General features: G+C 37.7%; 1 protein-coding gene across 1 annotated transcript in view; it reads left to right on the top strand.

Annotated features, from left to right (window-relative positions):
* Positions 1-18,245, top strand: part of SORCS2 (sortilin-related VPS10 domain containing receptor 2) — a gene marked incomplete at its 5' end in the record, with an annotated part of 49,005 nt that overhangs the window by 12,641 nt on the left and 18,119 nt on the right. Inside the window, 9 exons of the mRNA XM_010076814.1 lie at positions 1,021-1,141; positions 2,482-2,615; positions 3,189-3,317; positions 5,116-5,287; positions 8,736-8,922; positions 12,770-12,903; positions 14,240-14,363; positions 16,192-16,304; positions 17,927-18,052. Coding sequence (XP_010075116.1) covers positions 1,021-1,141; positions 2,482-2,615; positions 3,189-3,317; positions 5,116-5,287; positions 8,736-8,922; positions 12,770-12,903; positions 14,240-14,363; positions 16,192-16,304; positions 17,927-18,052 — 1,240 coding nt within the window. The remainder of the gene's footprint in view (positions 1-1,020; positions 1,142-2,481; positions 2,616-3,188; positions 3,318-5,115; positions 5,288-8,735; positions 8,923-12,769; positions 12,904-14,239; positions 14,364-16,191; positions 16,305-17,926; positions 18,053-18,245) is intronic.

The raw sequence follows: 18,245 nt of genomic DNA, 5'->3' as shown, positions 1-18,245 counted from the left end.
TGTGTCTGGATTTGAACAAAACTAAGGGCAAAACAAAAGGAATCAATTAGTTTGGAGAATGCTGCTAAAGCTTGGAATATGAACTCTGTGCAGTATGAACTGCACAGAAATTGTTGGCTTCAGAATCAACCTTAAATTCTTTGGCAAGTAAGCCACATAAGCCTCGTACAAACCACAAATACATTTGACTTTTTCCCAAATAGTCTTCATCCTTTCTAATTTGTTGCTGGATGTCAGTTTTGTTTTGGAAATAAATATTCTGACTTTGAAAATGTTGGCTGCTTTGAAAGTGCAGCTTGGTTTTTAAAGCAATGAGTTTTGTTTTTTTTTTAAAAAAAGAAATTTGCAGGTTGGTTTTTGTTATGCATTGGACTATCTGAAATGAAGAGGAGACTCAGTTCTTCAGCAAAATGTGTAGATGCAGTGAATTCCTTAGAAATGAATATAATCTCATGATACTGGTGTGAGTTTAAACAATCGCAAATTGCCACCTGAAATTGTAGAAGTTAAAAAACAAAAACAAATAACAACAAAAGCAACTGAAGAAGTTGCACTATAATCGTAAGGAAGGAGTGACAGAGCTGGAAATTAAATCTGGTGATCCTGGGTTCTGCTCCCTGATCTGAGCTCCCTGTCTTAATCTGAGAGTTCTCTATGTTTCATGTAACAAGATAATAGACAAAAATGTTGGGTTCCAAATTAGAAAAGGCAGTATGTCTCAGATTACTGGATAGTTTGCTGGGGTAAAACAAACAAACAAACAAAAACCCAAACCAACCTATAATCCAACCTATAATCTATGAGCTATATTTTTTCATTGTAAAGTTTCATAGACAATTGGCAAATATTTGCTAACTAGACACATTATATATGAGAGGAATAAAAGTGGGAGAAAATTAACCACTGGCCTTTCTGTAGGGAACTATGACCAATGAAATGAAAAGATAGAACTGAAAATTTGAATCTCAGATGTATGGCATTTCTTTGAAGTAAGATTTTACTTTTGATCTTTTTGTTTAGTGTCTTTGGACATATTAGCTACCGTTCAGACTGGGAACTGGTGAAGGTGGACTTCAGACCATCCTTCCCCAGGGAGTGCACCGATGATGACTATGAGTCTTGGGAGCTCACAAATCTACAGGTATTCAGTCTTGTGTTAACTGCCACAACTTTTCCATGGCTTTCAGATTCATGTAGAACTGCGTGCTGGGAAAATGTTTTCAAATAGAATTTGGATGCTACAGCCCCAGCTTTGATGTCCTTATGTTAGTATTTGCTGATTTTACAGTAGTTTAAAATCGGAGAGGATTTTGTGTTACTTTTGGTTGTGTGATCTGTGTCCTGGGAAAGGGAGAAGTATATCTGGTGGTCTGCCATAATAATAGGTGGTCCTGCTGGATTGTGAAGCATACCACAAACTAAAGTGTATAATATTGATTGAAGCAATTTTAACATGCAGTCATGTGTTCTGACAACTTCCTGACCACATACTGTACTCATATATAAATTGCCATAAGTAAAGACCATTCCAGAAGTAATTTAGGATCTCAGTGGACCAATCAGGTAATGGAGTCCAGTTGTTTTGGGCAGTGCCATTTCTGCAGTAATGCATTAAGGCTGCACTAATCCTGGTGCTCTGGCCAAATCCAGTTTTGGGAAGCTACATTCTCTATACAATGTATTGATCAAAGAGACCAATATGAGGTTTGTTGGTTTTTATTTTTTTTTTTTGTACATTAAATAGAATATGTCATTTATTCATAATCATTGTGATTATTATGTTTTACTTCTTCCAGTACATTTGTTCTCTCACTCTCTGCAGGGTTGGTTTTTTTTTTTAATACTACTCTGTATTATTTCGGCTGTCATTTGCTAGTTCTTCTGCCTAATTTTGTACTTCTTGTTTAAGAATGCTGTGTATTTACAAAGAATGTTATGCAGATCTGAGCTTAAAGAATAACAGTATCTTGGGATATTGACACTGAAATGTCTTTCAGAAATTAGAAACAACTAAAATAACTTTGATAGAGTACTTGCAGCTGCCCATTTACCAGTGGAGCATGTTCAAGTATTCTTCATTCTACCTGTGTCCACATGGTTGATACCTCATGTTGGCTGCCAGCACAAGAAATGGTGATATAGACAGAACTCCAGCCATCTGCATCCCCACTGAGTTTTCAAATGGTCAGTTGGAGGGTTGTGCCTAGATTCTGCACGTGTGAAACATGGGTTAAATTGTACTTGAATTTTCTTGTACATCTTCGGATTTGTGTCCTGAAATTCAGTGTATGTTACAACTCCATAATGACCCATTAGTGGACAGCAGTGGATATGACATTTTCTATACCTATGCATTTGAATATGAGAGAGTTGATACAAGTTTATAGTCTTGGCATCAAGGCCAGCCTTTTTCAGGGCAACGTAAGGTCATGTCTGCATGGTGTAGGTTATGGTGTGCATTAAGTCTGGTGCTTTGTTTAGGGTGATCGTTGCATCATGGGCCAACAGAGGAGCTTTCGAAAGAGGAAGATTTCATCATGGTGCATTAAAGGGAGAAGTTTCACATCAGCGCTCACATCCACAGTTTGTGAATGTGTGAATGCTGATTTCTTATGGTGAGTCTGTCTGTGGACCTTTTGATTTATTGCTAGTAAATAGTTACTTAGGGTTTGAGATAGATTTATTTTCCTCCTTTTGCCTTTCTCCCCATGTAACCATGTATGAACAAATACATGGTTTTGCATTTGCCTTTGTTTAAAAACAATGCCATGTTTTAAGTATTTGTTTCACCTGACTGAACAAATGCTGATGTTTCTCTCTATTGATCAAGACTTGAAAAATGACCATTAGATTGATTTATAAGGCAAGCAAACTATTTCTATTTGCAAATGAAGCAAAAATACCAGAAGAAATGTGTTGGTCTGAGTGGCTAAGGAAACCTTTTAAAAATCTAAGCTACCAAGAGCCATAATTTTGCAGAACTGACAAAGTAATTACAAGCAGTTTTTCCCCGAAGTGCACACAACTCCTGTTGAAATTAGATTTAGAACAGAACTGGCTTAATCCACTTGTATGTTCATCTGCTAGAATGATACTAAAAAAATCTTTTTACTCTTAAAGAAGTAGTCTCATCCACCCTAAATTGTACTGCTGAATGAAGAAACACATTTGTTGTTGATGTTTTTCAGTGATTATGGGTTTGAGCGCTCTGCACCTCTGAAGTCGGAGTCTAGCAAATGCTTTGCTGACTTCTGGTTTCACCCAGAAGCACCTCCTGAAGACTGTGTGCTGGGGCAGGCGTACACCAGCAGCACTGGGTAAGCTGATTTTGCATTCAGTTGGCTTGCAGAGGCTTCCAGAGAGGAGGAGAACATTCTGACCGAGAGCCACAAAAGTGGTTTGAAGGAAGTGTATATAAGGCAAACTGTAAAACTGGGAAATGCAAAAGTTCTGACTCTTAGAGCATGTGCAGAAGCTTTCTACAGACTAAGAAGAGAGAAATGTTACTTCACATGTTCACAGCAGTTCAAAAACTAATCCATTTGGGAAGAGGGGGAGCTGTTTTGTTCTTTGTGTTTTTAAAAATATATTTTCTGTAACATTTTGTAGCCGTTGTTACACTTCCAATAGGAATGTCCATTCAGAGCCTTTTCTTTTAGTGCATTACTTGGGTTCTGACCAATTTTTGATTTGAATCCAATGAATTACTCTGAGGAGCCAGTAACATCTCATAGAACTTCCCAGTCTCCCACTTCCACAGGGGTACGGATTTCTGTGGAGCATAGATTCTTTTCCTGACCATATGGGCACTCAGAATCAAAGGAAAGCTTTAGTAACTGTAAACAATACGGCATAGAATATACACTGCAATGTAGTCTGACGTCTGTGCTGAGAATAACTTGCAGCTGGCATCTATTCTGGCTTATCATAACATCATCTCTGTCTGTTGTGGAGAGAGAACCAAATGATGAAATGTCAAATCTGGCAATAGAATCACGGTCTGTGTATATTTGCCTTACTGAGGAAAGTGATGCCTTTTAGGCTGTGGCTGACAGCTGTGATACACAGAATAGGAATTCAAAAGAGTGAAATCTGACTCTGATTTTAAAGGATGTTTAAAAATAACATACCTGAGTGAAACTGATCTGTAAATAATTTCTGTACACATCCAAGTATTTCATTATTAGTTATTTAAAATTGTTAGACTTTTCAATCTTTTACACTGTTATGTTAAATAAATGCTTTAAGTGTTTTAAGAAATGCATAGAGCATTTGAGAGCAGCAGTTAAGCAATTGCATCTGCATCAATGCAGAAGCTGCTTGGTCTCATTTCTTCCTGATTTTTGGGGATTGAACCAAGATCTCTAAAGCATTGAAGACTGTTGAATGCTAGGAAAGGGTGTGGCAGAGAGGACAGCAGACTAGCTCCTGGAGAGCTGGTCAGGCACGTTTCTAAATTTGAGAAGGTAGACTCTGTGACTCTTCTAATGAATACAAGTGAAATCCTCATCATGCTCCACACCCTCTTTCTTCAACAGGTTTTGCTCAGTAAAGGCAATGTCCCTTGTCAAAGTATTTGCCTTATGAGTTGGCTTCGATCATCGTCAATCTTGTCTGTTTGTGAACCCAAGGAATATTCATTAGCTACCATTACACTTGCATTTGGTGCCTCTGGGCTTGTTTAGCTTGGAGAAGGCTCCAGGGAAACCTCATTATGGTCTTTCAGTAGTTGAAGAGAGCCTATAAACAGGAGGGGGAGCGACTATTTACAGGGGTTGATAGTGACAGGACAAGGGGGAATGGTTTTAAACTAAGAGAGGGGAGATTTGGGTTGGATATTAGGTGGAAGTTTTTCACTCAGAGGGTTGTGAGGCACTGGAACGGGTTGCCCAGAGGAGTTGTGGATGCCCCATCCCTGGAGCCATTCAAGGCCAGGCTGGATGGGGCCCTGGGCAGCCTGCTCCAGTGGTTGGCGGCCCTGCCCACAGCAGGAGGGTTGAATCTAGATGATCTTTAAGGTCCTTTTCAACCCAGGCCATTCTACGATTCTGTGGTTCTATTATGGTGTTCTGCTAACCTCTGATTCGCTGTGCTCGCTGCTTATTGCTTTTGCAGGTACAGGAAGGTTATTTCTAATGTGTGTGAAGGTGGCGTAGACCTGCAGCAGAACTTAGCGCAGCATATGTGTCCATTGATTGCTCCCAAGGGACTTCAGATCAGCATCAGAGAAGAGAGCTTGGCTGTTAAGCCTGGGGAAGACATCACCTTCATTGTCAGACAAGAGCAGGTAGTAATGAACATTGGCTTTATGAAAGTTTCCTTGCTATTTTTAGGGTTCATTTCGCTCCTACCTGCTTTGCTGCTGAATGAAGATTAATTTGTGCTCGAAACAAAGATGAATGATTCTCTAAATATTGCAACTTCTGTTTTCAAGTGAATCAGACAACCCACTAAGCTCAGTGAACTACCAAGTTCTATCCAAGTATGGGATTTGTTTCCTCAGCAGTGTAGTCAGTCATTACACCTTAAAGGCAATGGCTTCTTGGAAAATCAAAGGAACTAAATTACCAAGGTCTCTTTGGACTGAAAATTTAAACTGCTGTATCAGAGAAGAACAGAAATGTGGAGAACATTTAATATTCTGGTTATAAGTGTTTTTGAGAATCTGTCTTTCAGAAGGGAGTGAGGCAAAGCTTTACAGAAATCAGTAAATAGCACAGCATAAGAACATCTATTAGATATTGATTGTGTTCTAAAATATATGTCTTTTTCTGTTTATTGAGAGAAACAATGCCCTAAGGCCCTGACCAACAGCACTGAGTACTTTTTGGATTAATTGTTTGCCGTGGATATATTTCCTAATGCTTGTTTTTTAGGATTAGGCTGTAACTGCTGTGCTCAGGTTACGAGAGCGTTGTACTTCCTGGCTAAACCCACTGATTTGCAAGAACTTCAAGAAAGTTCACACAGTTTGGCAAACCTGTGCGATATAAATCAGGCACTCGGGCTTTATTTCTGTAATGGAATCAAGAAGGTTATGTGCGGAACACCGGGCTACTTAACACTGCGTAGGCTCTCATCCCAATGCTTGCTGTGCCCCCACAATTGTATGGCAAGTTACGCTGCCTTCTCTTTTTATATTTTGTTTGGAAATGTTTATTGTAATAGAGCATTTGGTTGCAATTTGGACTCTAGTGATTTTGATTGGCAGTTTGACTTTTTTCCTACTGTATAGATTCTGAGACTTTCGTGAATCTCTGTGGCAATACGTAAAATATTTAAAATTATTCAAAAATCTTATTAAGTCAGGGATCTTGAAGGGAATCCTGTGCTGTGTTTAATGATGAAGTCTTCGCTCCGTACATCGAACTGGAAGGCAGATTTAGAAGAAATGTAACAGTTTGCTGCCCCCTATGGCTTAGAAGAATATTTATACTCAAATGTCCTGAGCGTTGCTTAGGATTTAATCCATACAAAAAAGTCTAATCAGAATTCATAACAATTACTTAATGATGATTCATAACAATTACTGAGTTTAAAAACAGCTCTACTAGGATAAATGAAAACATATCACATTCTCTGCTGAACAAAATTAACTTACTAGTATATGTGAATGCATGTTATTGCCACACAAGAAGGAGTAAAGAAAGCAGGCTTCAGGTACAATTGAGCAGTTTGTAAGTGACCTTAGAAATAATAATTGATATTTTTTTTTCCAAATTCTTTTGACTGAATGTATGAATAAATAATATCATGACAATCATTTATTTTGCATGGAAGTGGAAGCATCAGTTCCTTTTAAATTTAGCTGCCTTTTTCGTATGTGACTCTCTTGTTATCTGTCCATTGTTCTCTGTCTTTCCTGGCCAGGGAAACAGAAGTGTCATGGTGTTTTGAAGACAGCGCTGTCATCTTTACACTAGGGAAGCTATTAGAATAAAAAATTAAGAGAAGCTTGCATCTACTGGCTTTCAACACTGGTTTCTGTCTCACCTGGAAAAAATATGCATGTATACTTGTTAGCATAAGAAAGAGCAAATAAGAACTGTTTGCAAGCTAATGTCATCTAAAGAGATTCCACTTACTGGCACATTGCTGGCAAGAAGGCATCTCTTTTGCTTTAAACTTGAATAATATATTATCTCCTCTGCTAAATTCTACCCATCTGTTGTCAAAGAAAGATGTTATTTGGAGGAAAAAAATTTTCACAGTGAAGAAGCTTTCAAGGTCCTTTATGTGTGTTGAAATATGATGTTTAGGTATTTGATAAGCCTACAGGTTCCTTCTTATGGGTATTCTTTTTAGATTAGAAGCAACACTCTTTCATCTGATAAAACATGGGAGAAAATCAGCCAGACTACAAAATAATAAAAGGAGAATAAACCAGTATGTTTTCCATCACTTCGTAATGCAGGGGAGCAAAAGTTCTAGGCTTTGTTGCCTCCTTTGATTTTACATTACTGCTGCCTTTCAGAATTAGATTTTGATGCAAACCTGTTTCAGAGAGTGACTTATGGGGAACTGAAGTGATTTTTGAATACTTTGATGGGTGTCAATCCTTCTCTGCTCTGATGGCCATTCAGGTCACCTGACTAGCATATGGATGTATATGTCTGTTTCCTAGAAGCTATGAAGATTTTTAAACCAACACTGTATTTTCACAGTATGGAGGATTTTCTGCCAAGCCTGGCCCTGCAACCTGTTTTAATTGCATGATTGTGATGGCTGTGTATTGTGGCAAGCGGGCAGGAACATACTGCTGAAGACCGAGGAAAAAGCACAGCTTGCTAAGGCAAGCAGTAGAATTGAGAACATGCTGCTGTTCACAGCTAAAATGAATTTTCCTTTGACTCCATCCACATGGCCAGTCCATGTAGCATAGGCTTGACTTTTCTTCCTGAGCAGCCACATTGGGACGACATGAGTCATGGGCATATGTTTGTCCTCTGAAAATAGTATCAGTCTTGCAGTGTTTTAGGCCTGAGTTTAGGAAGCCAGTGTCATTTAAAGGAGCACTTAGCACAAGTGCAATGAGTTATAACTTATGTGAAGTGCTTGATGTGACAGAATGGTTTGGCTGGACTTTTAAACCCTTTCCCAAACTTGGCTCAATACTCTGCTCCATTAAGCATACATCTAACTTTGCAGCAGAGCGTGTTAGTTCTAGACATGCTGGTAGCTCTGTATAATGCAGCATAACCCTGTCTGAAGATCCCAGCTTCAATCTTCAAGGCCCTATGGTTGACACTCAGAGGGCGTGGTTAGAAGGTGCTGTAAAGGTGGTCTAAACCAGTTAATTTTACTTTATAGTTGCTTAGGCTAGAAGTTCACTGGATAAATGGTAATTCACTAAAATAACAGTTCTCAGTTGCTTACAGTCATATGATCATCATTCCAGAACTTGGGTCTGCCCTGCACTGTTATGTTAGTTAATGTCCAGCTGCATTAAGACAAGAGTGATGTGTCATACAGCTTGGTTGGTGGTCTGAGGTGTCTGATTCTAAGGTAGCACATTACTGTGGAAAGTTAGTATTATCCCTATTAATGCCCACAGCATCTGTTGCACTACAGTCCTTGCCATGAGTGTAGTCGTTTTACTGTAGCTACTGCAATTGAGTCAAAATATCTGGCTGGGGCTGGAAATGCTGTTGTGATTCAGGAAATGGTTATAATCATGTGTCCTCTCTATTTCAGTTCTGGCCATTTAAAATATTTTTAATGTATTTTCCTTATAGGGTGATATATTGAATACCAAATACCAGGTAGATCTTGGAGATGGCTTTAAGGCAATATATGTCAACCTTACCATGACTGGAGAACCCATCCGTCACCGCTATGAGAATCCTGGGATTTACCGTGTCTCGGTGAAGGCTGAGAATGTGGCTGGGCATGATGAGGCTGTGGTGTTCGTCCAAGTCAACTGTAAATCATCTCTCTGGTTTTCTTACTCTTACTGCTGCATAAAAACTTGTGACAACTATGAAGTAGTAAAGAAAATTACTAGTCACAATTAGGAAAAATGCATATTTTTTCAATAACCTCATGCACTGTTGCATTGCTGTATGTTGTTTACGCAGAGGCTTGTAAACCTAAAGTATTAGGAGGTCAGAGTTCGTTTTGTTTGGATTTGGGAGAGGGATGGTGTATTAATCTTTTAAGTAGCAAGCATGCCTCAGTTCACATTTCACATTTGATCCATCTTCCTGACTTCAGACCCTGTTGGCAGTCTTAGCAGCTAAAATTTAACACTTCAAGCTATATCTTTTTAGGAGGTTCTAGGCACTGTGTTAAGCAAGTGAACAGACATGTTGAGAAATGTATGAGCACCTATATGATTTTAAATGAGAAACAAAATTTCAGTGTTTCTAAAAGTCGAGTAACTTATTCAAGTACTAGAATCTAGGTTGAGGCAGTTAATTCTCACAAAGTTTCACCTTCGTTGGCAGGCAATATTAGTTGAGTTAGACTTCTCTCCCTCTCAATTAAGACCTAAAAATCCTCATCAAATAGATTTAAAAGAAAAGAATAGGACAGCACAGGGAATATCATGCACCATCGCAAGTTTAATGTACAGGAGTCATGTGATAATTGAAATGAAGAAGGAAACTCGTAACTGGAACCGAGTTTTCCTCTTCCTTCAAGATTGAAGAGAGCTATTGCTTAGCCTGTTTTCAGATTTGCCGGAATTCAGAAACAAGCAACATCAAAAGAAAAAGATACTAATCTTGCATTGTTCAGGTGTCTGTTTCCCTCTGTAGTGAGTGGCATGTCTTTCAACCTAATCCCAAAGCAATGGAAATCTCTGGAGCCACATACAGGGCTGTGCACTGATCCGTCATGCTTTATGCCAGCCTGCCTAGTAGCTGATATTTCTGTATTTTGCTAATCAGAGTCCTTGAGTCCAGAGTTTCCAGTTCTGTTTTGATTAGCAGATGCAGCCCAGTCCATTAATGCCAATGGACAATCTCTTGTTAAAATCTAATGCAAAGATCAGAATGGAGTTCTCCACTTCAGCGTCATTATCTGTTTCTTTGTTGTGTTTAGTTTTTAAATCAGTTGACAACTCCAGGAAGCTCAGATAAACCACTTTACAGCTTCACTGTTACTTTTTAGGAGCTTCCAAGTGCTGAGAAGTAGATTAAGCACAGGAACAGTAGATTTGTACAAGCAATGAACAGCAAAATAGTCTGTAACATCCTTCTCTCCAGGGAGAACAACTTCTTAGCACTCAGAGAACGACGAGCAGTAGCAAGCTCTGATGGAAAGCAGAACAACCGCTTTCTGAAAACGTGCTTCCGGTGTGGCCTACATCAGGATAAACAGTAAAAATAGAAGAAGTTGATTGTGTTTTATGCAGTGGCTTTACAAACTGCAGAAGCCAGAGGTATTTTTCACAAGCAAAACAACTGGTGCACTAAGAGGACTCTGGTACTGAAGCGCAGAGGCAGCAGAGCACTGAAGCAGACATGGACCATTCCTGAGCTTGTCTGTGGATGCTGCACATGGTCTCGAAGACTCAGGGAAGCATGTTCCCCAGCCTGCTTCGATAAATGCTTTCTCTGTGATTTACTCTGTTTAATTTTTTAAGTCAATTACAAGATTTGGGGAAATTAGCTGGCACTAATTAAACTGCTATTTCTATGTTCTAGAGATATGCTAATAGCCATACAGGGACATTTTTCACTGTGGAGTATCATGAAAGCAGAAATGTCCATAGAGTCCTGCTTTCACTCTGTCTCCAGCTGATGAATTCTCAGGGAATTTTTTCAGGAACACATGGTAAAGGAAATATTTTTTACTCCTGCCAAGTTGTGTTGCTATGGGATGCCCTGTAATGCAGGACAATTACATGAACTTTGGCCTGTCATCCAGATTGTGATTTCTGATCCAGATCACACAATCTTCAACTTGTTAATAAACTGTAAGAGAAATTAGAGCAAGGCTGATAGTATAAATGTGAGTAAATAAACCAGAATAAAAAGAATTGAAGAAGAACTAGGCATACTTTCTTTTTCAGGAAACCATAATCTGTATAGTGTGTGAATAATGAGGGAGCTTTGAGAACCACACTGACGTTGTAGCTTCATTAAATGGAAATTGTATAAGTCAACTTCATTCCTAATTCTATACACTTAAGGGTGCTGTGAAGCTTGTTCAAGTGCATAATGGAATTGTGTGACTGAGACAAGCAGAAGGACTCACAATAATTGTTTTTAGCTCTTTAATGTATAGGAATGACAAAATTGAAATAACAGTCATCATTCAAGTACCAAACAACTTCCCCTCTAAAAATTCTGGAAAAGAAAGTAACCTTCTTCAGGAGCAAAACCATATCTCAGAATGATCAGTCTCCTCTGGGAAAATGTAAATTTTGGCAAAATAACACAATGTCACAGATCCCTCCGCACTTTTCGGTTTACCTCATCAGGAGAAAAATCTATTTCTAGGAGGAACAGATTTTATGGAATTCCTACAATTTCAGAATTTTCCTCAAGACATCCTCAAGACAAGCAAGAGGAGGAGTATTGTAACTCTGTTTCATTAAAGAAGCTGTTGAAGAAACCATTTGTTCAAGCACCAAACATGTCTTGAGTTCACATAGGTGGTTAAAGAGTCATAGGAGAAAATGCAGAATGGATGTAGAGCCTTATATTTGGATGAAGCAGCACACAGGCTGGTCAAAGTGAGGTAGACAGAGGGTGTGCATGGCTTGGACAACTTGCTCTCAGAGAATTTCAATCAGTTTCGTCAAAGTGAATTAGAAGTGAATGGGCAATGATTCCATTTATGAAATAGACTAAGAGAAAGGCTTTGGACTGGTGTTAATTACCTTTAAGTTTGAACTGAGATGAAAGACCTTTGAATGAGTTAAAAGATACTTAGAACAAAAATGGATGGGTTAGTGTTCATTCTGTGTAATGAATGCGTGTTGGACCATACAGGAGTTTGGTATCCTGGATAGATGGTGCAGCTGAAGTTAAGAAATTCTGGTCATCACATCATACTATTATAAAGCTTTTACCTTCAGATATTCTGAAAAAGATGTATTTGGAAACCTGCGAGGGAAAGATTTTTTAAATAAAGTTATTGTACTATGAAGCAAAATACAGCATTAAGGAGATAAAATCATTGTAAAGATGCATTTCTTTTATATAAGTAATAATGCTCACAGCCTTCATTGGCAAAAGTTCAGAAAGGAAGAAATGTATTCTAAAAGCATATTTGGAGTATAGAGGTTATCTATTTCGAGTTGCAAGTAAATGCTCCCCTGATATACACATCTGTTTTAAAGCATGCGTTAATGAGAGCTTATGTGTGGTGTGAGCCTAACAGCTGATATTTTACAATGAAAATGAGTAGTCAGCAGTATTGGTTTTCAGTTTCCTGCTTTTCCCTTAGCGGTTTGAGATTTCTTAGATTTCTGTTCATTTGTTCTTTTATCAGTTAAAAAAAAAAAAAAAAAAAAAAGCTGAGATTGACTTTTCCACTTTTTAACTGGGATATTTGCTTATGTTTTCTAGAATTGAACTTGCATCAAAAAAAGTGCATGAGAGAGGTGCATTTTGGTGACCTGTCATATTGCTCTAGGATTTTGTTTGTGGGTTTTTGGGGATATTTTTTGGTTGAAATGTTGGTTGAAATTCTTCCAATTATGCCCGCAGCTTTAAACACAGATATAAAAGCAGGAGGGAGTGAGAGGCTTTGGGGCAAAAAGGTATTAATAAATTGATGGATTCTTGTTCAATTATATTTTGGGAACTTTTTTTAGCTCCACTGCAGGCTTTAAATTTAGAAGTGGTTCCAGTTGTTGGGAGAAACCAGGAGGTGAATCTAACAGCCATCATACTGCCTAAGAACCCTAATTTGACAGTCTTCTACTGGTGGATAGGAAACAATCTTCAGGTACATGAATGGTTTTGACTGATATTATTTTCAATTTCTTTCCAATAAAGGTTGAGTGACACCTTTTACTTTACTAGAAATACTATCATGTTGCATTACTTCTTTTAGATCATCTTGCATTCCAAACAGTCAGTTATATCTGGAGGCAAGAGGGATCTAACTTCCCTTGTTTTATCACATAAATTTAAGGTGTTAATTTCCCTTTACTGTTACTTATGTGGAGATGCAAATTTCTCTTCTAGAATTGGTTTGAATTTCTAAACCATTTTCTTCTTGAGGGAACAACAATTTATTCTATTTCATTACCTCTGGAAAAAAAACTTGTGGAGGGGGTTGCGTTTGGGATCATAGCATTGGTGAATGATGAAATTGGATTCATGCATTTCCATGTTGATAATGTGAGTACTGTAAATTTAAGTGCTGTACACATATATATATTAATTCTATAGATAAATATTTTCAGGGAGTCTAAAAAAACTGGTGTATCAAAAATAATGGGAATATCTCAAAGGATATCAAAACAGTGAAAGCACTCAAATAATCTAGTGATATTCATTTGGGGATAGAAAGTCTAGATAAACATATCATAGAGCAATAAATATCCAAGTATTTCTATTGGGAATATTTCTTGTCTATCTGGGTTAATTTCTTTTAAGGTAATTCTTTCAATAACAGATAAGTAAAATACTTTCTTTATGAGGAAGACTAAGTATGACAGAGGAATGCTTCAGATAAGCACAATGAACTTCTTGTAAATGTGCTGTCTACCATAATCCCAGGCTGTATCTTTTCATTATTATTGACTTCGCAGTTGCTAGAACAGGCACTGCAGATCGATGCAGTCTTGTGAAGGGTTTTATAATTCATACAGCTGTGGTCAGGGAACAGAGTATTTCAGTTTTGCCTTGGAGGTTACAGTGGGCTGGCGCACTTCCATGGGTCATGCTCTAAATTGACAGAATTAATCCTTTTGACCTTGACTGTACTCCATGTTTTTTGAGGTGAATGGCTTGGTGTATATGATCTTGCAGAGATTCATGAGCCTGACTCAAAATCTGTTTATTTCAGTGGGGGATGAATGAAAACCTAGTACTCTACCAATGATTCTAAAGTCAATGTTTGGCCCATCTGGCAGAAATTCTGTTTATAAACATTCTATTTGGGAAAGAAACATCCTCTACTGAAAATTGTAACTGAACTATTTTATAAAATGTTGATGAATTGAATAATTGATTCAAAACTTTTTTTGCTAATACTTTTAGTGACAGTCTCTTCAGATACTGTTCCTGTGGTTCTTAATTAAATTCTATTTTCAATTTTTCTTTTTTTTTTAAAGCCACTTCTTACATTGGACAATTTTCTGGTGACAAAGTTTGCTGACACAGGTGACATCAGAGTTACAGTGCAGGCTTCCTGTGGGAGCTCCATGCTTCAGGACTCAAAAGTTGTCCATATTTTTGGTAAGACATTACTCTTGTTGATTTTTTTTTTTTTTAGTTTAATTTGTACTTGTTTCTTATACCTCTTCAACCAACCCTGACGCATGAACCTATCGTAAAATTACATCTAATGTCACATTTAATTGTTAAAATTAGAGGGATGAGCTGTCACTAGGTAACTTCATGAAGTTAAACAGTGTGATTGTATGGAAGGGTTTAATCTGAACCATTTCGTTTCCTTTGGTATTTTGAATGTTACTGTGGTTCCCAAAAGCTATGTGTAGCAGAAATGTTTAAGTAGCATGTTGGCCTATGACTAGAGAGTTTCTTAGAATTTCTAAATGAAGTCGTTTAAACAACTATGAGAAAAATAAAATTTAGTTGTGTATATACTCTCAGCATTAAAAACAATATGAAACAATGTGAAATATTTGCCTTTTATTGCAAGATATCACTGTTCCTTTGATGTTAATCTGAGAGTTTGGATCAAGTATAGCTCTGCTGTAATTATTGAATAACCCTTCAGCACTTGTTTCACATTGTGCCCTGGAGTGTTCTGTTGTGTCTTATAATGTAGTGACAAGGCATAATATACCGTGAAAACATAGTGCTGATGAATTATTTACATTTGTATTTGTGTATTTGTCACATGTGGGAATTGTGATAAGTGAAAAAGCTTCTTTTAATGCAGAGCTAAAAGCCTTCAGATATCATGAAACACACAGCATGAGACATCTCTATTGTCTGAAGAAGATTCTGTTATTTTTGCATTTAGTATACTTATTAATTTTAAATTATGGGAAAAAACACACTCAGGCTAAATGCAGCGTTTATGAATCTTCTCCTTTCCTGAGATAAATTAATTTAAAGTTTATGCCACCCCTTACAAGTGCATCCACTTTTTAAGAAATCTTTAGAAGTATAACCTGAGCTAGTGTGACTAGATCAACAGCTTCTGGCTTTCAAACTCTGCTTCTGCTTTTAGTGTTGGCCAATCCTGATACCAAATGCAAGAAAGTACTGGTCATGGGGGAAATAAAAAAAAAACCTCTGGAAAAGAAAACTACATGAAAGCACAATTCTGTCAGAAGCATTGGGGGGGACCAGGTTTGACTCATGCATTCCAGAGGATCTCTTTCTCTGCTTTGCATTAAACTCCCCAGATGTTCATCCAAGGAGCCTATATGGAGAAAGGAAATATTTTAGAGACTGTTTACTGAGGACCAACCCATTTCTGGTGTTTCAGCTATTTTGGACAATATCCAGAGAAATGTTGTGTGTGTACCTTGTTGTTTGTTTTGTTTTGTTTTTCTTTTTTTTTTGAAGAGGGCATTAGTTAGCCTTTAGTATATCATTTCTGTTTTTCTTTTCATAGCTAGTTGATGGAATGCATAAATTATTCATTCTACATGAAAAATAGGAACATGCAATGGGCAAAACCCACATGTTTATGATACAGTGAGAATAAAATCCATTGGCGCATTCCCATTACAAATAATAGAAACCAACCATGTCTGTGTTATGCATTGTCCTAAGGAAGAATTATTGGGAAGGCTATGACCCCAGAGCATGTATGTAAATCTGCTTAGTTAATTTTTTTTCTTCCTGCCTTTTTATCTTTAGGCTCAAATTTGATGATGTTGACAAAAATACAGAAAGAAATTGAGTGCCTGGCAGGAGTGTCCTCTTGCTCCGTGCAAAACAACACAACATAGAGCAGTATTCCTAGATGCTGCAGCACTGCATAACAAATAATGCCAAATGTATATTTGCAGCTTTTATTTCTGCAAAATTGGTCTTGCAGCTTCGTTTATTACTTGTTAAAAAATGTTTCTTTTTTATTTTCCAGATCATTTTCATGTTCTTCCTCTGAAGTTTACTAAGCACCTGGACATGTACAACCCCGACATACCGGAGTGGAGGGAAGACATAGGGCGGGTAGTAACACGACTTCTTGCAAAGGTGCTCTTTCAGATTGCTCACAAAATATTCCCTTGCCACTCATAAAGCTTGAAGGTTAAGTTAATGCCTTCTCATTTAGAAGAAAGGAGGCAGAGCAAAATAATAAAGGGAACCTCCTGAGCCACATTTCAAAGAAGTTTGAGTCTAGTGTCACTGCTGTGTGCAGGCTGTAGATGATGATATTGTAACGTAGAAGATCTGGGTCTAATGCAGCCTAATTGGCACTTAATGGGATTAGGGATAGATTGTATTGTATTGGCAAATACTGCTGACTCCAGACCAGGAAGAGTAGCTTAAATGTGATATATTTAGAAGTTAAGCAAAGGGTGCTGTGTAATATAAAAGGCATAGGTTTAATGGAAAAACAAAGCAGAAAGAAAATATTTACAATATCATTCTTGTAACTTTGAAAATTATATATAGTATGTAGGCAAACAGTTCGTACAGCTGGTTTTTTAGATCATATTTGCAACAGAAATGTGAATTGGGAGCAGTTGAATCTTGTAGGTTAAATCAAGTACAAAGCCATGCAACAGTTCTGTGAGATAAGTAAAAGCACCCCATAAAAACTGTGAGCTCTAGAGCTGTGCTCTTCAGGTGCACACACAGCCAGCAACTGAGTGAGCACACATGGACTTTTTGTGGGGACAGTAGCACTGAGGTGGAAGTTGATAATGTTTTGAAAATGCTTGTGTATGAAATCACTTGGCTTTTCCTGGATTTAGTGCAAATCAGGTTCTAGAGTTTTTACTTTATAGTTTCTCCTGCTTTTGTTTTTGAGGTTCACATTAAACATCAAATTAAAGTAAATTCCCACTTTTCTCAGCTTAAACCCATTCCATAACTAGTGTCAGTAAAACAAATGTTTTAATCCCTTATAAAATTGCCCTTGCATTTTAGTAGTTATTAAATAATTTGCAAAAGAATATGAAAAATGTAATGGAATTTCGGAATCTGTTTGAGAAAGGAAGGCTATGGGAAGTGCCCGGGGTGTTATAATTAGAATTGTGTGTCTGTATTATACAACACATGGAGGAATTTGGGACTAAAAGCAGAATTTACATGAACTATTTTGAAAAGGAATACACTTGACTTTCACTGGTGGCTACAGGTATTCATAACAATTTCAGGAATTGAACCTAGGTGCTCTTACTCTCACCTGGAAGACTTTTCTCTGTCCATTAAACACAGATGGGAAAATAGCCTCCCTAAGCTAAAATTAGGTGTAATAAGTATGCCCTTCTCAGTCTACTAAGTGTCTGAATATCCCACAAAGGATACTAAATCACTTAGGATTTTTTTTTAATGTTACCCTAGAAATGCACTGCCATTGCAGAGTTTTGCTAAAACTGCATACCACTTCATTTTGCTTCTTTCTGTGATGCCACTAAATCTCATTAATGCGATAACAATGCTTAGCTCTTCCAATCTTCAAAGAGCAGCTCACATTTCCGTTAATTTATGTTTGGTTTTATTGATGTTTTAGCTTCTGGTGGAATCCCCTCTGAATGTTAAGGATCTGAACACCAAAGACTAAAAGACATATGTGGAGTTATTTATGTTTTTCTATAGAACATGAAGCACGCTGTCCTATAATTTGCCATATGCCTTTGTCTTCACAGGAAACCAATATACCTGAAGAAACGCTCATGACAGTCGTGAAGCCTGGTCTCCCCACAACTGCTGACTTGCATGTGCTACTACCAGCAAACCAGCCAAAGAGGAAGAGAAGTGTAACTAGTGATAAGGTAACCAGAGCAATGTATGGCTGGTTAGGACCATCCTGTTTTGCAATCAGTGGCTGTACTCTCATTGTCTTTATGGGAAACTGAAAGGTGCTCCCTCACTGTGTAAAGATCTCACTCCCGGCTGAGAAGAGACATGTAAAAGCTAGCAATGGCTATGACTGCAGTGTTTGACAGTGTACAGCCCAGGATATTC

Source organism: Pterocles gutturalis, unplaced genomic scaffold (genome assembly GCF_000699245.1).
Source record: "Pterocles gutturalis isolate BGI_N339 unplaced genomic scaffold, ASM69924v1 scaffold8, whole genome shotgun sequence".
NCBI classification, from domain to species: domain Eukaryota; kingdom Metazoa; phylum Chordata; class Aves; order Pterocliformes; family Pteroclidae; genus Pterocles; species Pterocles gutturalis.
Note: the sequence above shows the minus strand (reverse complement) of the source record. Positions and strands in the feature narration are given on the sequence as shown.